This window comes from Stenella coeruleoalba, assembly GCF_951394435.1.
Source record: "Stenella coeruleoalba genome assembly, chromosome: 19".
Lineage (NCBI taxonomy): Eukaryota > Metazoa > Chordata > Mammalia > Artiodactyla > Delphinidae > Stenella > Stenella coeruleoalba.
Genome location: NC_137165.1, coordinates 44,631,822 through 44,647,765, shown reverse-complemented (window position 1 = coordinate 44,647,765; position 15,944 = coordinate 44,631,822). Strand labels below are relative to the sequence as shown.

The 15,944-nt window shown below is 37.1% G+C and overlaps 1 protein-coding gene across 2 annotated transcripts in view; it reads left to right on the top strand.

The window, feature by feature from the left end:
* Window positions 1-15,944, top strand: part of NSF (N-ethylmaleimide sensitive factor, vesicle fusing ATPase) — a gene marked incomplete at its 5' end in the record, with an annotated part of 156,766 nt that overhangs the window by 24,960 nt on the left and 115,862 nt on the right. For both annotated transcript variants that reach the window (XM_079905955.1, XM_079905956.1), the window contains 3 exons: window positions 550-635; window positions 2,578-2,677; window positions 5,005-5,044. In XM_079905955.1, the coding sequence (XP_079762081.1) occupies window positions 550-635; window positions 2,578-2,677; window positions 5,005-5,044 (226 nt within the window). The remainder of the gene's footprint in view (window positions 1-549; window positions 636-2,577; window positions 2,678-5,004; window positions 5,045-15,944) is intronic.

Here is a 15,944-nt window from a genome sequence, read left to right as displayed (position 1 = left end):
AATGTATTGAATTTACATCATTGCATTTTTATGTCAAAATCTTTTTTTTTTTTTTTGGAAGAAATGGAAAACCAACTCAAATAAGCTTGAGCAAAAAAGAGTTTATTGACTCAACCAACTTTCAGAACTGGTCTCAAGGGTTTTAACTTCGTTGTCAGGTCTGAGTCTCAAGGTGTCTGTCTGTGTCTCTGTCACCTTTGCTTTCTCTGCGATAGTTTTCTTCTTTTAGAGCAGAAAGGCTTCCTTCGTGTGGTGGTGATGCGAGGGAGAGTGCCTTTCTTCTAGCGCCTGTCTATATAAAGTCCCGTGGATGGGATAGTACTCTGTGTGATTGCACGTGTGCTGTGATTGGCAGGCCCACAGAAGCACGTGGAATGGGGAGGGAGCAGTTTCCGAAAGGCAGGGTTTATTGTTACCACAGAGTTAGGGGTCAAAAACAGTAAGCGTTTACTACAGGTGATGGGGAATAGAGGACAAGGAAGCATAAAATATTCTTTAAGAAAATAAAAGGTGACTTAATTTTATTTTCCTAATCATTGATTCTTACAGAGTATGCAAGCTGCAAGATGTCCTACAGATGAATTATCTTTAACTAACTGTGCAGTTGTGAATGAAAAGGATTTCCAGTCTGGCCAGTGAGTATCTGACTTTGTTTTCTTCTAACCTGCTAAATGGTATTTTAGAAACTTCTAGAGAGTCCGTATTTAATTAATTAATTTATTTTGGGAAACGTTTGAGTATACTTTTTTAATTCCTCTTGCTGAATTGGAAAATGGGAGATGAGAAAGAGTCATGTATTTACTGTATCAAATTTTGATAAATGTTTTCTAAATGATACATAGTTTTTTATATATGACTTTATTTTTCCATTGGTTTTCTTAGCAGAACTAAACATACTGGATATATGAATCATATATAGCATAGTCATTAGGTTTTTGGCTTTGGGTCAGATTGTCTGAGTTTGGATCATGGTTCTGCCAATTATATACTGGGTGACCATGGGTAAGTTATATACCCTGACTGTGCCTCAGTGTCCTAATCTGTAAAATGGGGACGGTGGTACTATCTTCCTCAGGGTGTTTGTGAATATTGAGTTACACAAATAAAGCACTTAGAACAGAGTCTACCACATTAATAAGTCCTCAATAAATATTAGCTGTTTTGATCATTATTACTATGATAATCCAAGAGACATGAAAATTGGAAGATGCACAACAGTTGTAGAATCTTTACAAGCATTTTTCACTGTCATTTATTTTTAACTGATTCACATCACCATTGGCAGAACTTCTAAGTACCCTGCTACCAAGTTCATTGCCGTCCATGTGCTTCTAAGGTTGGTGGAGATAAGGACATGAAGGGGCTGTTCCAGAAGGCAGACTAGGGAAATGAGGAAGGAAGTGGGATTTTAACTGAGCCTTTTTCTGTTTCTAAAGCTATCTGAGAAATACATGAGTTTCACAGGGTTAGAACTGCTAATCATCTGTGGTTTTCCGCTTCAGAGTAAAGGGCTATACTACATAATTGTATTAACATTGTTTCCAGTCCTAAAAATTCTGTGATTCTAAGTTGAACATAGAACTTTCTACATATAAACTGCACTACAGACAATCAGTGTGAGAATATGCTTATGGAATACTTTTACGTGTTAGATGTTCACTGTACACATGAGGGGGTTACTTAAAGTATAGTAGATACAAGGAACTTGTCTCCTACTGACAAAACGATATGAAATATTAACCATATAGAATAGAAACATTAACCATTAATATTTTAGAAACATTAGAAACATTAACCATTAATATTTTAAAAATTATAGCATTCTAAAAGATAACTTTTAAAAAGATAGTGCTATTGTAGCAGAGTTTGAAGCTTCTATCTCACACACAGTCCTTGGTAGTTTCTTGGTATAGGAGATGACCATGAGATAACTATAGTTCATCTGTTTACAGGTAACTTCTGAGCAGGGTGAATTAGCACAAAATGCTTTGAAATAGTAAATATTGATATCTGTATGGAAGCTGATATATTTTGTGAAAATTTTTCATTTTTACCACCTTTTTAATATTACAGGCTGTTACTATTTCAACCTGTTGTGGGAATCTGCAAAGAGATTTAATGAATAGTCCTAAAAACTAACTTTTTTTTTGACTGCTATATCCTGGCTTTATTCTATCTTTGGTTCTCCTTCCTTTAGTCTAGTTAGATGTGAAATAAGTCTCAGGAGAGGAAATTCATCTAATTTTTACTTAATATCAAGTAAATTACTGTCTTCAGTTTTATGTAAACTGGAAATGCAATGACGTTGAGGTTTTGGATGGTAGGTACTCTCTTGAACTTGGTCCTGATTCTGCTTGATGTCTGTTTGGCCTGAGGTGGTCCTTATTCCTGGAAAACGTTTTGAATTGCTGACAATTTTTGGAAATGAAATTTGTGGTCCTGTTTCTTCAGGACTCATATAATGCCATGTTTCCACCCAGTACTCATCAAACATCGTTCGTTGGAAATGAGCACATTTGGAATTGATGTTCTTTATTTCCTTTGATGTGGAGTATTGACTGTGTTTCTGTCCTTTAGGCACGTGATGGTTAGGACCTCCCCCAACCACAGGTACACGTTTACACTGAGGACCCACCCATCTGTGGTTCCAGGGAGCATTGCATTCAGCTTACCTCAGGTAACTCAGGAATTCATTCTCTTCTATTCTTGAAAGTCGTAGAAGAATCAATTCATTTAAAGCAAGCTGTGTCACACTGTAACTGTATTGATTCATATTGAGGAAAACCATCTAGGTATTATGTAAGGAATTAAAAGATATATTCTTAATTGCCAATTTTTACTGTGTCTACCTTTTATTGCCTTGACTTTTTCCCCCTAATTTAAAAGAATTCTGCAGTGATATCAACTATCAAAGTGTCAAGTTATTTTAATGTTAGCTCACGGGGTAAAAGAAAATGTATAAAATATATAAAAATAGCATTTACTTCTAAAATTGACATCTAATAGTGATTTTAAAATGCAATGATGTTAGGCTAAAGAATATGATATGAGTAGCTGTTATCTCAAATTACAACCTAACTTGCTGGGCTTCTGTAATAAGTGAAAGGATTATGATTACATTTATAACCGTTGGTGGATTCTATGGAGGGGAAATTGCCTAGCACTATTGCAGGCACATAATATATAATGTAGGAGCATCGCCAGTAGGAGTCTGTATCCTTTCCTCCCTTGTCACCTTACTCATGCTGCTGGTCCCCAGTCCTAAACGATGCAAATGCAACCTTTACCTCCTTGTAGTATGCTAATAAGCATTGATTTCTGCCCTCCCACACCTGGAGGTTTAGGGAAGGAGATCAAACACTTGTTAGGGAACTATTAAAGATCTCTTGAATCCCTCAGAAATTATGGGAAGTGTTCACTCACTGTTCCCTTTTTCTCTGTTCAGATGCCTCTCCAATATCAGGACTACCTTTCGCATTTGCTTCTTATAGATCAAAGGTTTGGAATATTCTAGAGTTAACCAGCTTTTACAGAGCTGCATTTGAGATTCTGCTGGCCAGAAATGGGGTTTCTAACTATTTTTCCTTGTCTCTGCTTTAAAAAAATTTTCCCAACATTTACTCTAGGCCAAGTGCTATTCTAAGTGCTTTTGCTTGTGTTCACTCGTTTAATTCTCTTAACAACCCCAAATGATAGATACTGTTATTATCGTCCTTGAGGCTGTCTCTGGGTGTAGAACCTAATTATGGCTGCTTTGTGACCCAAAGTCTGGGCTTAACCAGTATGCTACTAAATTTCCAGTTGGCCAGAAGTGGGATAGGGTACTACAGAAGAGAGAGATGAAGGGTGGAGAGGTGGTAAGAAAGCTGGAAGGTAGAGCACTTGTTGCACATATTCAAAACGCAGCATCTTCTTAACTACCCACCACAAAATCCACAAAGTTCAGATGAGTAGACAAACTTTTGATTTCCAGTCAAAAATTATTTTTCTCACTGTTCTTTGGAGTTTTGTCAGTAACTGCTAATTTTGAATCTATACCAAGCCAGTCTTGAATTCCTGCCTGAACACAATCTGTCCTGCTTCCATACATTCTTGCCAGTCAGTACTGGAGAGAAGCTAAAGCCAAATGCCTGACACTCTTTTGGCTAGTACACAAAGAATAGTCATGACCATCTAATGATTTGAATCCCTGCTTGGGTTTCAGTATAGATTATCTGATAAGTTTTAATTTAGTTTTCATGAATTGAACGTCTTTCTTTTTGTGCTACTGTATCAAACAGTATAACTATCCACAATACATTTAGAACGCTGGAATATCTGATACTATGAAGTCTTTCAGGAACATTATATTGTGCAAAGGAGCATCCTATTCAGTGGTGCCAGCTTTACTGTAAAAAGGCAAGCTTTATATGTTTTGAGGATAGATGTTCAGGCATAAATAAACTATAGCATATGTTTCCTAGGGTGGCTGTAACAAAGTACCACAAACTGGGTGGCTTAAAACAACAGAAATGTATTCTCTCACAGTTCTGAAGGCTGGAAGTGTGAAGTCAAGGTGTCAGCAGGGCCAGGCTCTCTCTGAAGGCACTAGGGAAAAATCTGTTCCGTGCTTAGCTTCTGGTGTTGCGGACAGTCCTTAATGTTCATTGACTGGTAGATATATCACTTCAGTCTCTGCCTTCATTGTCACATGACTTTCTCCCCGTATGCTGTGTCCTTTTCTTATAAGGAAGCCATATTGGGTTAGGGTCTACCTTAATTCGATATGACCTCATCTTACTTTGATAATCATCTGCAAAGACCCTATTTCCAAATATGGTCACATTCACAGGTGTCGGGAGCTAAGACTTCAACATATTGTTTTGTGGGATACAATTCAACACTTAACAGCCATGTTTTGGTCTGGGAACGTGTTAATGAAATGCAAAGAAATCCTCTTTTCCTCATTTCTCTAATTTTGATTGATTTTGTGTTAAGTGTCTTTTTGTCTCTCTTATCTTACAGCGTAAATGGGCTGGACTTTCTATTGGGCAAGAAATAGAAGGTAGGTATATTTTTTAGCTACCTGAGGTAGATTTTCTTTATGATTTTCTCATAGTTATAGATATCTGTACAATTTTCTGTTACTTCTCAGGCCATTACACTTTCATCCATATTACAGTTAGGTCTATGAGAATGGAAAGTAAATAGTTATGGAACCTACCTCTTTATCTACTTGTTATTCTATCTGGAAATTACAGTCTAGTAGGGAAAGGAATATCCACATGTTCATACCTCACAGAAGATGTACAAGGTAAATTTGTGCACAAATATTACCTTTAGGAGCTCTTTGTAAAAGTGCTAAGATGGAGCAGGAGTGGATGAATTGATTGGAAAATTAGCCAGAGAAATCTTTCTAGGCACTGGAATTTTGAGCATGATTATGAAGTAGGGGAAAAGCATGACATGATAGAGACAAGGAAGAAAGACTCTTAAGATGAGACATAACATAAATAAAAGGCATTGAGTTGGAAGCAAGCAAATCATAGGCAGTGCTCATAAGTATGTTTGTCTGACTGAAATGATTTGCCTGAATGGATTGTATTAAGTGATTAGAGTAGAGTGTGAAGTTAGTGGAGGGCCTAGAAGTACATACTGAGATTTTTGGATTTTACACAAAGACACTTAGAGCTCCTGAGAATTTCTGAACGAGCCCAACAAAATCCTACCTTTAGAAAAGAATTCTAGTATCATTGTGGAGTCTAGTGAGGAGTGAGGAGAATTCAGGAGTGAAGGAAAATAGCTGGGAGGTTATTTGACTTGCCTAGAATTAAGCTGAATAGGACTTGGTGAAATTATGGCTATGGAAAATTTTTTTAAAAGTCAAAGTTATGTTGAAGAGGAATAATTGGTATTACATGGTGATTCCATTTTACTGTATACTGAGATATGTTTCCTAATGTCTTTGTTTGGAAAGATAAATATGATTTAGGGTAAGGAGAAGAAAGGGTGACAATACTTAAGAAAACAATGCACTTTTTAAAATGAAATGTGTTATAAAATCATCATAGTTCATTAGGGAAGGGCATGGAAGGCAACTTATGACTTCAGGGGGAAAAAAAGACTAAACCACTTGTGGTTTATAAACTAAGGAGCTAATAAGTAAAAACTGGAATTGTTAGTTAGGCATTGTGGCAAAGTTGGGAAAATGGAGTATGAGTCTTTTTGTCAGGTAATTTCATGTCAACTTAATGGGTTCAGTAGGGGGAGAAAAGAAAATGCAAGTGTGATTAAGTCAGCTTTTTTTTCTGCCAGCTTTTAAGACCTAAAAAAAAATCATATTTATGGAAATGTTACAAAAATAATACAGAGAATTCTTATGTACTACTTTTACCCAGATTCACTAATTGTCATTTTTTAAAATCATTTGTTCTCTCTGTCCTTACTCTCTCTCTCTCTCTCTACACACACACACACACACACACACACACACACACACACACACCTGCACACACCCATTTTTTTCCTGAACATTTGAGGTTACGTTGCAGAAATCATTCCTCTTTACCTCTAATACTTTAGTGTGTGTTTCTTAAGAAAAAAGATGTGCTCGTAATAGTGATCAAATTCAGGAAACTTTGAAACTTTAATCTATAGTTCATATTCCAATTTTGTTAATTGTCCCAATTATCTCCTTTATAGTATTTTTCCCCTTCAGTGTGGGATCCAGTTCAGGATCGTGTATTGCATTTAGTCATCATTTCTCTAATGTTCAGTTTTCTTTCCTTTCACGATGGTGACTTTTTTTTTTTTTTTTTTTGCGGTACGCGGGCCTCTCACTGTTGTGGCCCTCTCCCGTTGCGGAGCACAGGCTCCGGACGTGCAGGCTCAGCGGCCATGGCTCACGGGCCCAGCCGCTCCACGGCATGTGGGATCTTCCCGGACCGGGGCATGAACCCGTGTCCCCTGCATCGGCAGGCGGACTTTCAACCACTGTGCCACCAGGGAAGCCTGATGGTGACATTTTTGAAGAATACATTTGTATAACGGGGAGTTGTTGGTCGCAGGGTACAACGTTTCAGTTTTGCAAGATAAATTAGTTCTGGAGATCTAGTTACAGCGTGATGACAGTAGTTAACAATACTGTGTTGGATAGTTAAAATTTGCTAATAGGGTAGATTTAAGTGTTCTCATCACACACACACACACGCACATGGAAAGAAGATGGTTCATGTGCACTGAGGAGATATATTCTCTGTTATCAGCGTGTACTGTTTGCTGTGTATCCATAAGCTCTACTTTATTGATCTTGCTGTTTAGATCTTCTATATTCTTACTTATTTTTGGTCACTTGACCTGTCTTGCACTGAGAATGGTGTGTTAAAATCTACTATTATTAGTGTTTTTCTACTTTTCCTTGCATCTCCTGTCATTTCTACTTTACACAGTACTTTCTGTGTTATTTGGTATGTAGATATTCATAACTGTTATATTTTTATTGTGAATTATGCCTTTTTGCATTATAAAGTATCCTTTTTAATCTTGTTTAATGTGTTTTGAATTATATTTTGATATTAGGATCATAATCCCTGCTTTTTTATTGTTTTTAATTTGCTCAAAATACCTTTCCCCATCTCTTAACTTTTAGCCGTTTTGAATCACTGTTTTAGATGTGTCTGTTGTATACAACGTAGAGTTGGATTTTGCTTTATGAATTAATTTGAAGATCTTTTTCTTTTAATAGGTTTGCTAAGCCCATTCTCAGTTATTGATATGACTGCTTTGTTCTCTATTCCTTCATTTTTTATTTTTTATTTTTTTTGCGGTACGCGGGCCTCTCACTGCTGTGGCCTCTCCTGCCGCGGAGCACAGGCTCCAGACTCGCAGGCCCAGCGGCCATGGCTCACAGGCCTAGCTCCTCTGTGGCATGTGGGATCCTCCCTGACCGGGGCACGAACCTGCGTCCCCCACATCGGCAGGCGGACTCTCAACCACTGCGCCACCAGGGAAGCCCTCAATTCCTTCATTTTATGCTTTAGTTGTATTTATGTGGTGAGTCCTCTTTGCTATTTTTTTTATGTTTACTTTTAATTTTTTCTTATTAGTCATCCATTTTATACACATCAGTGTATACATGTCAATCCCAATCGCCCAATTCATCACACCACAACCCTCACCCCCTGCCGCTTCCCCCCTTGGTGTCCATACGTTTGTTCTCTACATCTGTGTCTCAGTTTCTGCTCTGCAAACTGGTTCATCTGTACCATTTTCTAGGTTCCACATATATGCGTTAATATACGATATTTGTTTTGCTCTTTCTGACTTACTTAACTCTGTATGACAGTCTCCAGATGCATCCACATCTCTATAAATGACCCAATTCCTTTCCTTTTTATGGCTGAGTAATATTCCATTGTATATATGTACCATATTTTCTTTATCCATTCGTCTGTCAGTGGGCATTTAGGTTGCTTCCATGACCTGGCTATTGTAAATAGTGCTGTAAGGAAAATTGGGGTGCATGTGTCTTTTTGAATTATGGTTTTCTCTGGGTATATGCCCAGTAGTGGGATTGCTGGGTCATATGGTAATTCTATTTTTAGTTTTTTAAGGAACCTCCATACTGTTCTCCATAGTGGCTGTATCAACTCACATTCCCACCAACAGTGTAAGAGGGTTCCTTTTTCTCCATACCCTCTCCAGCATTTGTTGTTTGTAGATTTTCTGATGATGCCCATTCTAACTGGGGTGAGGTGATACCTCATTGTAGTTTTGATTTGCATTTCTCTAATACTTAGTGATGTGCTTCTTGGCCATCTGTATGTCTTCTTTGGAGAAATGTCTATTTAGGTCTTCTGCCCATTTTTGGATTGGGTTGTTTGTTTTTTTAATATTGAGCTGCATGAGCTGTTTATATATTTTGGAGATTAATCCTTTGTCTGATGATTCATTTGCAAATATTTTCTCCGATTCTGAGGGTTGTCTTTTCGTCTTGTTTATGGTTTCCTTTGCTGTGCAAAAGCTTTTAAGTTTCATTAGGTCCCATTTGTTTATTTTTGTTTTTATTTCTATTACTCTAGGAGGTGGATCAAAAAAGATCTTGCTGTGATTTATGTCAAAGAGCGTTCTTCCTATGTTTTCCTCTGAGAGTTTTATAGTGTCCGGTCTTACATTTAGGTGTCTAACCCATTTTGAGTTTATTTTTGTGTATGGTGTTAGGGAGTGTTCTAATTTCATTCTTTTACATGTAGCTGTCCAGTTTTCCCAGCACCGCTTATTGAAGAGACTGTCTTTTCTCCATTGTATATCCTTTCCTCCGTTGTCATAGATTAGTTGACCATAGGTGCGTGGGTTTATCTCTGGGCTTTCTGTCCTGTTCCATTGATCTATATTTCTGTTTTTGTGCCAGTACCATATTGTCTTGATTACTGTAGCTTTGTAGTATAGTCTGAAGTCAGGGAGTCTGATTCCTCCAGCTCCATTTTTTTCCCTCAAGACTGTTTTGGCTATTCGGGGTCTTCTGTGTCTCCATACAAATTTTAAGATTTTTTATTCTAGTTCTGTAAAAGATGCCACTGGTAATTTGATAGGGATTGCATTGAATCTGTAGATTGCTTTGGGTAGTATGGTCATTTTCACAATATTGATTCTTCCAATCCAAGAACATGGTATAGCTCTCCATCTGTTGATATCATCTTCAATTTCTTTCATCAGTGTCTTATAATTTTCTGCATTACAAGTCTTTTGTCTCCTTAGGTAGGTTTATTCCTAGGTATTTTATTCTTTTTATTGCATTGGTAAATGGAACTGTTTCCTTAATTTCTCTTTCAGATTTTTCATCATTAGTGTATAGGAATGCAAGAGATTTCTGTGCATTAATTTTGTATCCTGCAACCTTACCAAATTCATTGATTAGCTCTAGTAGTTTTCTGGTGGCATCTTTAGGATGCTCTATGTATAGTATCATGTCATCTGCACACAGTGACCGTTTTACTCTTATCCAATTTGTATTCCTTTTATTTATTTTTCTTCTCTGATTGCTGTGTCTAAGACTTTCAAAACTATGTTGAATAATAGTGGTGATAGTGGACATCCTTGTCTTGTTCCTGATCTTAGAGGAAATGCCTTCGGTTTTTCACCATTGAGAATGATGTTTGCTGAGGGTTTGTTGTATATGGCCTTTATGATGTTGAGGTAGGTTCCCTCTATGCCCACTTTCTGGAGAGTTTTTATTATAAATGGGTGTTGAATTTTGTCAAAAGCTTTTTCTGCATCTATTGAGATATGGTTTTTATCCTTGAATTTGTTAATATGGCGTATCACATTGATTGGTTTGTGTATATTGAAGATTCCTTGCATCCCTGGGATAAATCCAGTTGATCATGGTGTATGATGCTTTTAATGTGTTGTTGGATGCTGTTTGCTAGTATTTTGAGAATTTTAGCATCTATATTCATCAGTGATATTGGTCTATAATTTTCTTTTTTTGTAGTATCTTTGTCTGGTTTTGGTATAAAGGTGATGGTGGCCTCGTAGAATGAGTTTGGGAGTTTTCCTTCCTCTGCAATGTTTTGGAAGAGTTTGAGAAGGATTGGTGTTAGCTATTCTCTACATGTTTGATAGAATTCACTTGTGAAGCCATCTGGTCCTGGATTTTTGTTTGTTGGAAGATTTTTAATCACAGTTTCAATTTCATTACTTGTGATTGGTCTGTTCATATTTTCTATTTTTTCCTGGTTCAGTCTTGGAAGGTTATACCTTTCTAAGAATTTGTCCATTTCTTCCAGGTTGTCCATTTTATTGGCATAAAGTTGCTTGTAGTAATCTCTTAGGATGCTTTGTATTTCTGCGGTGTCTGTTGTAACTTCTCCATTTTCATTTCTAATTTTATTGAATTGAGTCCTCTCCCTCTTTTTCTTGATGAGTCTCGCAAATGGTTTATCAGTTTTGTTTATCTTAAAGAACCAGCTTTTAGTTTTATTGATCTTTGCTATTGTTTTCTTTGTTTCTATTTCATTTGTTTCTGCTCTGATCTTTGTGAGTTCTTTCATTCTGCTAACTTTGGGTTTTGTTTGTTCTTTCTATAGTTCCTTTACGTGTAAGGTTAGATTGTTTATTTGAGATTTTTCTTGTTTCTTGAGGTAGGCTTGTGTAGCTATAAACTTCCCTTAGAACTGCTTTTGCTGCATCCCATAGGTTTTGGATCATCGTGTTTTCATTGTCATTTGTCTCTAGGTATTTTTTTATTTCTTCAGTGTTCTCTTGGTTATTTAGTAACATATTGTTTAGCCACCATGTGTTTGTGTTTTTTACGTTTTATTCCCTGTAATTGATTTCTAATCTCATAGCATTGTGGTCAGAAAAGATGCTTGATATGATTTCAGTTTTCTTAAATTTACTGAGGCTTGATTTGTGACCTAAGTTGTGATCTATCCTGGAGAATGTTCCATGCGCACTTGAGAAGAAAGTATAATCTACTGTTTTTGGATGGAATGTCCTATAAATATTAAGTAAATCTATCTGGTCTATTGTGTCATTTAAAGCTTGTGTTTCCTTACTAATTTTCTGTTTGGATGATCTGTCCATTGGTGTAAGTGAGGTTTTAAAGTCCCCCACTGTTATTGTGTTAATGTCGATTTCCTCTTTTAGGTCTGTCAGCAGTTGCCTTATGTATTGAGGTTCTCCTATGTTGGGTGCATATATATTTATAATTGTTATATCTTCTTCTTGGATTGATCCCTTGATCATTATGTAGTGTCCTTCCTTGTCTCTTGTAACATTCTATATTTTAAAGTCTATTTTATCTGATATGAATATTGCTACGCCAGCTTTCTTTTGATTTCCATTTGCATGGAATATCTTTTTCCATCCCCTCACTTTCAGTCTGTATGTGTCCCTGGGTCTGAAGTGGATCTCTTGTAGACAGCATATATATGGGTCTTGTTTTTGTATCCATCCAGCGAGCCTGTGTCTTTTGGTTGGAGCATTTAATCCATTCACGTTTAAGGTAATTATCAATATGTATGTTCCTATTAACATTTTTTTATTTGTTACGGGTTTGTTTTTGTAGGTCCTTTTCTTCTCTTGTGTTTCCCACTTAGAGAAGTTCCTTTAGCATTTGTTGTAGAGTTGGTTTGGTGGTGCTGAATTCTCTTAGCATTTGCTTGTCTGTAAAGCTTTTGAATTCTCTGTCAAAGCTGAATGAGATCCTTGCCAGGTAGAATAATCTTGATTGTAGGTTCTTCCCTTTCATCACTTTAAATATATCATGCCACTCCCTTCTGGCTTGTAGAGTTTCTGCTGAGAAATCTGCTGTTAACTTTATGGGAATTCTCTTGTATGTTATTTGTTGTTTTTCCCTTGTTGCTTTCAATAATTTTTCTTTGTCTTTAATTTTTGTCAATTTGATTACTATGTGTCTTGGCGTGTTTCTCTTTGGGTTTTTCCTGCCTGGGACTCTCTGTGCTTCCTGGACTTGGGTGGCTATTTCCTTTCCCATGTTAGGGAAGTTTTCGACTATAATCTCTTCAAATATTTTCTCTGGTCCTTTCTCTCTCTCTTCTCCTTCTGGGACCCCTCTAATGTGAATGTTGTTGCGTTTAATGTTGTCCCAGAGGTCTCTTAGGCTGTCTTTATTTCTTTTCATTCTTTTTTCTTTATTCTGTTCCGCAGCAATGGATTCCACCATTCTATCTTCCAGGTCACTTATCCATTCTTCTGCCTCAGTTATTCTGCTATTGATTCCTTCTAGTGTAGTTTTCATTTCAGTTATTGTATTGTTCATCTTTGTTTGTTTGTTCTGTAATTCTTCTAGGTCTTTGTTAAACATTTCTTGTATCTTCTCAATCTTTGCCTCCATTCTTTTTCCGAGGTTCTGGATCATCTTCACTATCATTATTCTGAATTCTTTTTCTGGGGTTTTATCTTGTTCCTTCATCTGGTCCATAGCCCTCTGCCTTTAATCTTGCCTATCTTTCTGTGAATGTGGTTTTTGTTCCACCGCCTGCAAGATTGTAGTTCTTGCTTCTGCTCTCTGCCCTCTGGTGGATGAGGCTATCTAAGAGGCTTGTGGAAGTTTCCTGATGGGAGGGACTGGTGGTGAGTAGAGCTGGGTGTTGCTCTGGTGGGCAGAGCTCAGTAACACTTTAATCTGCTTGTCTGCTGATGGGTGGGGCTGGGTTCCCTCCCTGTTGGTTGTTTGGCCTGAGGCGACCCAAGACTGGAACCTACCCGGGCTCTTTGGTGGGGCTAATGGCAGACTCTGGGAGGGCTCACGCCAAGGAGTACTTCCCAGAACTTCTGCTTCCAGTGTCCTTGTCCTCACGGTGAGCCACAGCTGCCCCCTGCCTCTGCAGGAGACCCTCCAACACTAGCAGGTAGGTCTGGTTCTTTCTCCTATGAGGTCACTGCTCCTTCCCCTGGGTCCCGAGGTGCACACTAGTTTGTGCCCTCTAAGAGTGGAGTGTCTGTTTCCCCTAGTCCTGCCGAAGTCCTGCAGTCAAATCCCACTAGCCTTCAAAGTCTGATTCTCTAGGAATTCCTCCTCCTGTTGCCAAACCCCCAGGTTGTGAAGCCTGTTGTGTGGCTCAGAACCATCACTTCAGTGGCTGGACTTCTGTGGTATAAGTGTTCTTCAGTTTTTGAGTCACCCACCCAGCAGTTATGGGATTTGATTTTATTGTGATAGCACCCCTCCTACCGTCTCATTGTGACTTCTTCTTTGTCTTTGCATGTGGGGTATCTATTTTGGTGAGTTCCACTGTCTTCCTGTCAATGATTTTTCAGCAGTTAGTTGTGATTCTGGTGTTCTCGGAAGAGGGAGTGAGAGCATGTTCTTCTACTCCGCCATCTTGAACCAACCTCTTTGCTATTTTTTAAAATTTATTTTGGTATTTAAGAATGTTTACATTTTTGTTTTAGTGATTACATCTGCACTTATACCTCTCGTAGTGCCCTTAGTACTTCCTCTTTTTTTCCTTACTTAACCTTTTCAAAAAACTGTCCTGTCCGTTCTAAATGATATCCTTTGACTCTCATCTATTACCTATACAACAGTTAACTGTAATATTCTGCCTTCCCCTTTCTCCTCCCATTTTGTTAATTGTTTTCTTTTTTTTCAAGTTTTAAGTCTTCTCTTTTTTTTTCTACTGGAAGAAGCAAATTTTTAAAAATTGAAATATAATCGACATATTATATTAGTTCAGGTATACAACATAATGATTTGATATTTTGTATACATTGTGAAATGCTTACCACAATAAGTCTAGTTAACATCTGTCACCTTACATAGTTACAGCTTTTTTTTCTTGTGTTGAGAACTTGTAAGATCTACTCTTTTAGCAACATTCAAATATGCAGTACAGTATCACTAATTATAGCGACCATGCTAGTTGATTTCTGTCTATAAGAGCATGATATTTTCATGCTATTCTTCCACGTACGACCCCACACTTGTTTTAGCCTTAACTCTGCAATTAAATCTCTTAAATGATCATGATCAGTCCTTTTGCCAGTTTCTACTTAGTTGGATAAATTGAGTAGATCCCTCCAGGAAGTATATATGTGTACAGTGTTTACTAAGTTCTTGAATATTCAAACTGATTTTTTTTATACCTTTGATATCTTAAGGACAGCTTGGCTGGATATAAAATTCTTGGCTTGTTTTCTTCCCTTGAATTTCTTGAAAATAGTGCATCGCATTGCTTTGCTTTGTATGAAACTCTTGAGAAGGCTGATGCCAGTCTAAATTTCTTATCTTTATAAGGAATTTGATTTTTCTGCTTGGGAACGCTGAGGGTTTTTCTGTCTTTAAATTCTAATATCCTTAATTAGGATATTTCTTGGAATTGGTCATTTAGGATCAACAACCCAGGTATACAATGCTTTGTTTCAATATGTAGATTTAAGTTTTCTCTATTTCCAGAGAATTTTCTTAGATTATGGTTTTAAGTATTAGTTCTGGCCCAGTTGTTTTGATTTTCTTCTCAGGAGCTCCAATTATAAATGTATTTTAGGCCTTATCAGCCTGTCTTCCATTTCAACTACTTTCTCTCTGTTCTTTGCAAATTCTTTCTTTGCCTTATTTTTACTACCTTGGTTATTTTCCTGTCTTTATTCACTGCCTCTTATTAAATATTAATTTGAATCTGTTCTCCCATGGGCACTTTGTAATTTATTATTCACTTCTGAGTAGTTTGTCTTTTTCCTCAATTTCTTTCCTGTGTTTGATAAGCTGTCATTGCATTTCTTTTATTTGTCTATTTCTGGTCTTAGTTTTTAAACTTCTGATTTTAGGTGTTTTGTTATATGTCTGAATACTTATTTGAGGATACTTAATTTAGTTTAAAATGTTACATACATTTTCTATTTCATAGTTGATCTTTTTAGGGAAGATGCTTCATGAGCTGAAATGCTACAATATTTTGTTATTATATTTTCTTTACAGTAACTTTGTGGAGTTATTTTTTTCTGTTTCACATGATTTGTAGACAAAATTACTAGTGCAAGAGCATTCTTTTCTGTTAGTGCAGAGAAGTGCAGTTTCTTTAATAAGGAATAATGGTGAGGTGGAGGGGGAGGTAGAGAGGTTGGTTGGCATAGCTTATTTCTCTTTGGTTTCTGCATGATCCTTAATTTTCCTCTCTTACTCTCTTTCCTTCTTCCCTTCATTGCCACATCTCAAAGGACACCATCCCTTCTCTATTTATCTGATTCTTTCCAGTGGTTCTTTGATGCTGCCACTTCCAGTACTACTTACTTTCAGGTCCTTTCCCTGTACCTGGAGTCATGGACTACCAAGTCCCAAACCTGTGTGTAGTGTTTTGGCTTTTGGTGTTGGACTTTCTCTTTCGAGGGGTGATTTTCTCTATATTTTCTCTGTGTAGTGCTCTCCCTTCTCCTTTATTTCCTCAATGGGAGCTCTGTCTAATTTTGTTACATATTTCTCTACTTTCAAGTAATTTGAG